An 8,542-nucleotide genomic window follows, 5' to 3' on the forward strand; every position below is an offset into this window, starting at 1 on the left:
AGTTTTTTGTATTTTTTTAGTAGAGACGGGGTTTCACCGTGTTCGCCAGGATGGTCTCGATCTCCTGACCTCGTGATCCGCCCGTCTCGGCCTCCCAAAGTGCTGGGATTACAGGCTTGAGCCACCGCGCCCGGCCATGTGTCTTTTTTTTTAATCTATAGATTTCCCTTCCATCTTAACCCCCTCTCCTCTGCAATTTATTTGTGGAAGAAACTGAGTTATTGAGTCATTTGTCATCTAGAATGATGTACAGTTTAGATTTTGCTGACTGCATTGCATGGTGTGGCCAAACTGTTCCTCTGTCTGGTGTATTTCTCATAAATGTGTAATTAGATGGAAAGGTTTGATCAGATTTAAATTAGTTTTTTTTTTCTACAGGGATATTTGAGAGGTAGTGGTATGCATTTCCATCAGGAAGTGCATAATGTCTTCTTGGCTCTCTGTGATATTAGTAGCCATCAATTTCAGTGCCTAGATATATTAATTAGATTTCTGTATCTCCTACTATCTCAAAATTTTCCATCTTCTGTCTGTGCTACATTCTGAGTCCTTTCTTCAGTTATAAATTCTAGTTCATTGTATAATTCTTGTTAATCTGTTGACTTTCTAAAATTGGCTTTTCATATCTAAAAAATTTCCTTTTTTTCAAATCTGTTCATTCCTAATAGTTCTTACTAATTGGTCATTTTTACATCCTTAACTTTTCTTTTTTTTTTTTTTTTTTTTTGAGACAGAGTCTTGCTCTTTCATCCAGGCTGGAGTGCAGTGGCGCAATCTCGGCTCACTGCAACCTCCGCCTCCCGAGTTCAAGTGATTCTCCTACCTCAGTCTCCCGAGTAGCTGGGATTATAGGCACCCACCACCACGCCCAGCTAATTTTTGTATTTTTAGTAGAGACGGGGTTTCATCATGTTGGCCAGGCTAGTCTTGAACTCCTGACCTCAGGTGATCTGCCCACCTCAGCCTCCCAAAGTGCTGGGATTACAGGTGTGAGCCACTGTGCCTGGCCTATCCTTAACTTCAGACATTGCAAACAGTACAACTGCTATCTGTATCTGATAGTTCTAAGGTCAGCAGCTATTGCTTATTGTGTCTGCTGAACTCTCTTGGTAGCTGCCCTTCTTTTGTGTCTAGTTATCTTTGAGTTCATTGTTTGATCTTAACCAGGGGAATTGTATGGGCCAAAATTAGGATTGAGGATATTTTTCTCCATGGAGAATTTTCCTTAACTTTTGCAGCAGCTGAAAGATGCCATTCACACGGATCTACATTAGTCATGATGCCAGAATTGGGTAAATCTGCTGACACCAGGACACCTGTGTATATGTGTTTGTCTTTCCAGGAATTCATTGAAGAGTTGCTGTCTCCCCCTTTTGGGGGTTTAGTGGCATTTGTGAAGGAGGCTGAGGCTTTGATTGAGCGTGGACAGGCTGAGCGACTTCGAGGGGAAGAAGGTATGAGGAAAATGCGGTAATGATGGGATCAGTGGTAAGGGAAGTGGAAAAGAAAAATGAAAGGATGCAGATTACATGGTGGGGGAATAGAGTATGAAAGACTGGATTGAGAGAATACCAGAAAAGAGGGTTTGATGGTAAGGATGGCTATACCTTGGAGAGAACTTAGTGGAGTTGAAGATCAGCCAGATCCGTCTCTGACACTCTTTTTCCTCCTGCTGTTAGCCCGGGTAACTCAGCTGATCCGTGGCTTTGGTAGTTCCTGGAAATCCTCAGTGGAATCTCTGAGTCAGGATGTAATGCGGAGTTTCACCAACTTCAGAAATGGCACCAGTATCATTCAGGTGACCTGCAAGTCCCAGCCCCCACTCAGATACCCCATCATTTATTATTTTCCCCCATTTTGCTGGGCTCAGCATCATCTAAGTGACCCTTGGTCTTCAGTTACTAGCTGTGCCCAAAGTTCTGGATGAGCCCTAACCTGATTCTTCTTTTTTTTTTTTTTGAGAGAGAGAGTCTAGCTATGTTGTCCAGGCTGAAGTGCAGTGGCACGATCTGGGCTCATCTCCACCTCACGGGTTCAAGTGATTTTTCTGCCTCAGCCTCCCAATTAGCTGGGATCACAGGCACCTGCCACCACACCCAGCTAATTTTTGTATTTTTTAGTAGAGATGGGGGTTTCACTGTGTTGGCCAGGCTGGTCTCGAATTCCTGACCTCGTGATCTGCCCGCCATGGCCTCCCACAGTGCTGGGATTACAAGTGTGAGCCACTGCGCCTGGCTGCCTAACCTGATTCTTAATCATCACTATTAGCACCACTTTACAGTTTGATCCCTCAATGACTTTCTTTGACCAGGGAGCGCTGACCCAGCTGATCCAGGTCTATCATCGCTTCCACCGGGTGCTGTCCCAGCCGCAGCTCCGAGCCCTGCCTGCCCGGGCTGAGCTCATCAACATTCACCACCTTATGGTGGAGCTCAAGAAGCATAAGCCCAACTTCTGATGTGCCGGAAACCGCCCTGAGATCTGCCAGTCATCTCCATGGACTTCTGCACCCCATTCCATACCCTTCTTCACCTGGGGTCCCCCTTGCAGTTTTCCCCTTGCCTCCCAGGCCCTTGACATGGCTTACCTGCCTTCCCTCCCAGCACCTTGCCCAACAGGATAAGCTGGATCTCCTTGGCCTTCTGAATTTCCCGGTGTCTTCAGGTTTCCCAAGACCACTTCCCTGTGGGCTTCCAAAATGGCCTTTGTCATTTCTCCAGTCTGTCCCTCTCCTTTCCTGCTCCCATATACCCAAGGCTTGTTTCTTTCCCTGTAAAAACCTTCACTGCGTCAGTCTCTGGTTCACTCAACTAGTCACCATGTCCTGAGGCATGAAGCCTCAGCTCTTGGAATCGCTGGCAAGGGGTGACTGCCTCTGTCACTGTGTTTTTCAAAGTCATTTCTTTTCTCTAGTTTTTTGACCTAAGATCTCAGCAATTTGAACACTAACCCCTCCCCTCCTGGCTCAAGAATTACTCCCAAGTCAGTCTGCAGAAAATAAATATTTAATATGACATGACACTTCTCCCATTTCCTTTCTCCTTCCTGCTGAAGGCCTTAAGGTGGCCCCATCTCTAGAGTGACCTTTCCTTTCTAACTGCTTCCTGGGCTTATATCCCTTATGGCGGGTGTAACCTCTAACCTCTAGCTACTTCCAGGCCAGAAGACGAAGGTGGCCTCTGGCTAAAGCAGATGCTGCAAGGGCTGAGAACCAGGCCGCGCAGCCCCAGACACTATCTCGAGGGCTCCCTCGGGACAAGCCCAAGCTGACTCTGGAATCCCTCCTCTGTAGCAGCTCCGTAGCTCCTCTGGTTGTGGCTGTCACAGTCCCTTGCTGGTGGGCTGCAGCAGCCAACCCACACCCACACCGTTGGGGCAGGGGTAGACCAGGCAAAATTCATCCATGTCATATATTTGTTTGACTTGGAGCCTTCCTGCTGCCCATGCTTATACGCTTCGTTTGACCTTAGGCTCTAGGCTGGAGAGACACAGGGACCCCTTTAAGGCCTAAGAAGAGAGGTGCAGTTAAGGAAAAATGGTAATTTGGGGATGTTTCCTGTCTCCTCCACCCCCATGGCCTAAACATTCCCTTCCCAGGTCCCTGGAGAGTGGTGGAAAGAAGGCGGATTCTACTCCCCGCTTAGGCCCTCCGGATGCGGGTCTAGACCGCCGGCGACGGGAGGTGTCTTGAGTGAGTCTGTGACTGCAGAGCACACCCGCCGCGGAGCGGAGGCTGCTGCGTCCTGAGGCTGAGAGCGGGTCCGGCTCCGGGCTCTCCTAATTGGCGGACGCGGGAGGTGGCGTGGTAAGGCAGAAAGGAGCGGGATCTCAGCTCTCGCCTTTTCAGGGTTCCGCCCCATATCTGAGAGCCGCTCTCTGATTGGCTTGGGAAACCGTGTCTCAGCGCTTTGGCCTAGCGACTTTGATGAAAGTGTTTGCGCCTGAGACCGAAGTGCAGAGGAGGGCGAGCACAGGCGGAGAGGATTGGAGAATCAGCGATTCCTGATTGGCCAGGCGTGTCTTGAGGGTGGGGCCAGAACTGCGTCCTTAAGTGACCTCGCACTTGCCCCACTCACCCGCTCAGCGTTATTCAGGGTTTACACCGCCTGACTCACTGCGCTATGCGTTCCCTCACACCTGCCGGATGCCAGGCGGCGGTGTGCCAGGCTCTGAGGAGCCGCGAGCTCACCCCAGACGCCAGCCCCGGGAATCCTCTGCTCCTCCACTTTCCCTTCCCGCTGCTGCTTTCTTGCCCACCCACTCCCAGGTGTCACTCTTGGGGCATCCAGATGTTCTGGCATTTGACCTGACTCCAGCCTAAGCGCGAGGACGGGAGAAAGGCCAAGGGTATGAGATTTGGGACAGGAGAGGCATTTAGCTACTCTGACAAAGAGCGTGGGTTCCTAAAGAAAGGGTCCCCAGATACCCCGCAGGGGAGACTGTCGAGACAGACGACTTTAGTCAACTAATGCTCGCATGCGGGGAGGGCTGTGCAGGCAGCCACCACGGTTCTTCACAGCCTTCATTCTTTCCTTCCCCTGCCCGTCGCAGAACCCAAATCCTCAGAGCTGACCGAAAAGCGCCTGTTGTTGAAGTCGCTGAGGGGCAGACGCGGAATGTGAGCCATGGGGCGAAGGGACAGCTCCGGAGGCTCGAGATTCCGGAACCCGGTGGGCATTCAAGTGATACTGGAGCACGCAGTTTTCAGGGACATTAAGCTCGCCCCGGGGGTCCACTGGAACCTTCTGACCCAACCATCTCTCTGGACAGGGTGATCAGGACAGACGATGAAGAGACAGACTAGCGTGAAAGGGAGCAGCGATCCCTACACTGACCTCCGGAGGGCAGCATGATCAAGGGAAGGAGCTGTTCACGCTCCGCTCAAACCCCCGCGCAGCCTCTGCGGCTTACTCCTGCTTCCCAAGGCAGCGAGGTTCCACCCCCACCACCGCCGGCCCCCGCCGCCCTCTTCGCGCTGAAGCTGCCGAGGGTCTTTTTCTTCAGCCCAAAATCCTCTGCTCTGTGGTTTAAGATTCCCAGGCTTAAACTCGTAACTGCTAGGGTCATCACTCCTCAAACTTCTCCCACACTTGTTTTGCTGATGACGGACACAGGGGCCTCACAGACTCAGAAGCATCTGGAATCATTCCGACAGAACTGTGTCATTATCCTCTTTCCCCCGGCTAATCTCTAAGAACAGTGTCTGTATATGGCACAGGGGTCCCTAGTGTCATATAGAAGGACTTGGGGATGTCCTCATGGGCTGTAACGGCCCCCAGTGCTATTCAGGGATCTCTGTCCTTTAAAGAAATATCATTTCCCTTTATTTCTCTACCTTTGTGCCCTCACTTCGCCCTGAATTGTTTCCTTAAACTGGGCTTTCTAGGAAATGTTTACTTCGTGTTCAACAGCAAAGTCTCGGCATAAGGCGAGGGCGGCAGGGGACAGTGGGGAGGGAGATTGTTCGCTTTGGCATTAATTTCAGAGCTGCTGAACGTGGACAAAAGAGAGAGGGAACATTCTTTCTTCCATTCCTGTAAATATGGACCTACCTACCCTCCACTTAAGAAGGGTGGCTTTTCTGATTTTAAGATACCAGGCAGCCAGGCGAGGTGGCTGACACCTGGGATCCCAGAACTTTGGGAGGCCGAGGCAGGAAGATCCCTTGAGGCCAGGAGTTCAAGACCAGCCTGGCCAACATTGCAAAACCCATCTCTACTAAAAATACAAAAATTAGCCGGGCGTGGTGGTGCCTGCCTATAATCCCAGCTACTAGGGTGGCTGAGTCAGGAGAATCCCTTGAATCCGGGAGGTGGAGGTTGTAATGAGCCGAGATGGCCACTGCACTCCAGCCTGGGTGACAGTGAGACTCTGTCTCAAAAAAATAAATAAAAATAAATAATAATAAAAAGATATAAATTGACCGAGCTTTAAAATAGTCAGAGGCCCAGGGTGGTAGCTCATGCCTGTAATCCCTTTGGAAGGCAGAGGCCAGACGATCTTGAGTGCAGGAGTTTGAGACTACTTTGGGCAACACAGGGAGACCCCATCTCTACAAAAAAAAAAAAAAAAAAAAAAGCTAAGCATGGTGGCCCATGCCTCTGGTCCCAACTACTTGTGAGGCTGAGGCAGGAGGATTGCTTGAGAACAGGAGTTAGAGATTGCAGTGAGCTATGATTGCACTACTGCACTCCATCCTGGGTGACAGAGTGAGACCCTATCTCTTTTAAAAAAAAAAATTAAAAAGTAGACTTAGTGTGAAGATTCAAGAAAAGAAAGAGAAAGCAAGCAAAACTTTAAGGAGAGGAGAATCAAAATTGGCTGTCTTCATCCTGGACATAATGGACACACCAATTCGTGTTACATACTAGAGTTAACTAAGTGTTTTCAGAAGCAATTGTCATTAAACCAACATAGTTATTGAAGCTCTGCTCTGTGTTCTGTGATAGGTACTGTGGATTCAGCAGAGACTAAATCAAAGTCCTTGATCTCAGAGGACATATTTCATCTAATTGAATTCACGTATCAGCCTTATGAGGAGGTGTTCTTCCTGTTTCAGGTAATGAGCTTGAATTTCAAATAATGAGCTCAAAACCATATAGGCACTCAGTGGCTGAAACTTCTGTGCCCACATTCAGCTTTTGTTCTATGACTCCAGGCTGGGAGTCATGGAGCTGAGGAGGCAGTCAGTTGTAGAGAAGCAACAGATTAATAAGTAATAGTAAATTATTGAAAGGATATTTACAGAACTGAAGGAAAAGCTGAACAGGCGGTCTTTGGAAAGGACAGAAGCCAGGATAGTTCCAGTGTCCAGGCAGCAGACACCAATAGTCAATGCTTCTACTTTGGGTCAAGAGAGAGAACTCCAATAGGCTTAGGGTGGGTCAGGTGCTCACACTCCTCTGAGGAAGGGGAGGGTCCCTTGAAGAATAGTACCATAGACTATCCAATGTTGGAGGATAATGGCCCCAACGCAAAAATGGGATCCTGCTACCAGACGAATGGGATACAGATGCCAGGTAGCAAAATCCAACAAATGTACACATGCCAAAATCCCAACTCCATCACTAAGAGCCACGCAATCCTCTGAATATCAATTAGATTAATTGACACTCTTTTTCCTCTTGCTACAGTGGTACATGCAGTAGTTACCTTTATTCTTCACTTTGTTTTCTCATAAGACTAGCCAAGCAGTTTTTTAAAATAAAGAAAAAAAAGCAAAATTGCTTATTGTCTTATTCTATTCATTGGCAAACTAGTAACATTAAATAAACTCCAGACAGAGCCGCTGGAGAAGAATCAAGTACAATTTAGTAGAAATAACACTGTATGTGTGAGAGTGAGTGTATATGTGTGTGATGGAAAAAACTTTGTCCTGCCCAAACTGTAAGTCATGACCATGCCCCTCTCAGCAGAAGTTTATCTTTTTGGAAGAAGTTTGGAAGAAGTTTATCTCATTTGGAAGAAGTTTATAAGAATGCAGCTTAAAAAAAAATCATGTGATTTTGGAGCAAGGTCAAGCCTTTGCTATTGCTTCCACATTTTGTTTTATTTGTTTGTTTACTTTTTAGTTTTTTGGGGGTTTTGTTTGTGTTTTTGAGACAAGATCTCGCTCTGTTGCCCAGGCTGGAGTGCAGAGGCACCATCTCGGCTTACTGAAACCTCCGCCTCCCGGGTTCAAGCGATTCCCCTGGCTTAGCCTCCTGCGTAGCTGGAATTACCGGCACGCACCACCACATCCAGCTATTTTGTGTATTTTTAGTAGACACAGGGTTTTGCCATGTTGGCCGGGCTGGTCTCGAACTCCTGGTCTCATGTGATTCACCCGCCTCGGCCTCCCAAAGTGCTAGGATTATAGGCATGAGCGATTATGTCTGGCTAGTTTTCAGTTTTTTGAGACAGAGTCTTGCTCAGCCCCCCAGGCTGGAATGCAGTGGCATGATCACCGTTTACTGCAGCCTTGACCTCATGGACTTAAGCAATCCTCCCACCTCAGCCTCTGGGATAGCTGGGACTACAGTCACGTGCCACCACGCCTGGCTAATTTTTGTAGTTTTTGGTAAATGAGGTTTCACCATGTTGCCCAGGCTGGTCTTGAACTCCTGAGCTCAAGTGATCTCCTACCTTGGCCTCCCAAAGTGTTGGAATTACAGGCATGAGCCGCTGCCCCAGCCTGTTTTATTAATTTAGTTAAAAATATATGAAAAGAGGCCCTGTGCGGTGGCTCACGCCTATAATCCCAGCACTTTGGGAGGCTGAGGTGGGTGGATCACCTGAGGTTTTGGAGTTCAAGACCAGTCTGTCCAACATGGAGAAACCCCATCTCTACTAAAAATATAAAAAATCAGTCAGGCATGGTGGTGCATGCCTGTAATCCCAGTTACTTGAGAGGCTGAGGCAGGAGAATCACCCTAACCCGGGGGAGGTTGTGGTGAGCTGAGATTGCACCATTGCACTCCAGCTTGGGCAACAAGAGTGAAACTCCATCTCAAAAAGAAAAGGAAAAATACCATATATACACACACACACACACACACACACA

The 8,542-nt window shown here is 48.3% G+C and overlaps 1 protein-coding gene across 1 annotated transcript in view; it reads left to right on the forward strand.

Annotated features, from left to right (window-relative positions):
• VPS52 (VPS52 subunit of GARP complex) overlaps window positions 1-3,024 on the forward strand; it is a 22,194-nt gene extending 19,170 nt beyond the window's left edge. Inside the window, exons 18-20 of the mRNA XM_017889262.1 lie at window positions 1,343-1,454; window positions 1,680-1,798; window positions 2,312-3,024. Of these exons, the coding sequence (XP_017744751.1) occupies window positions 1,343-1,454; window positions 1,680-1,798; window positions 2,312-2,458 (378 nt within the window). The 3' untranslated portion in view covers window positions 2,459-3,024. The remainder of the gene's footprint in view (window positions 1-1,342; window positions 1,455-1,679; window positions 1,799-2,311) is intronic.
• The last annotated feature ends 5,518 nt before the right edge of the window (window positions 3,025-8,542 follow it).

This window comes from Rhinopithecus bieti, unplaced genomic scaffold (assembly GCF_001698545.2).
Source record: "Rhinopithecus bieti isolate Rb0 unplaced genomic scaffold, ASM169854v2 scaffold_19200, whole genome shotgun sequence".
Classification (NCBI taxonomy): Eukaryota; Metazoa; Chordata; class Mammalia; order Primates; family Cercopithecidae; genus Rhinopithecus; species Rhinopithecus bieti.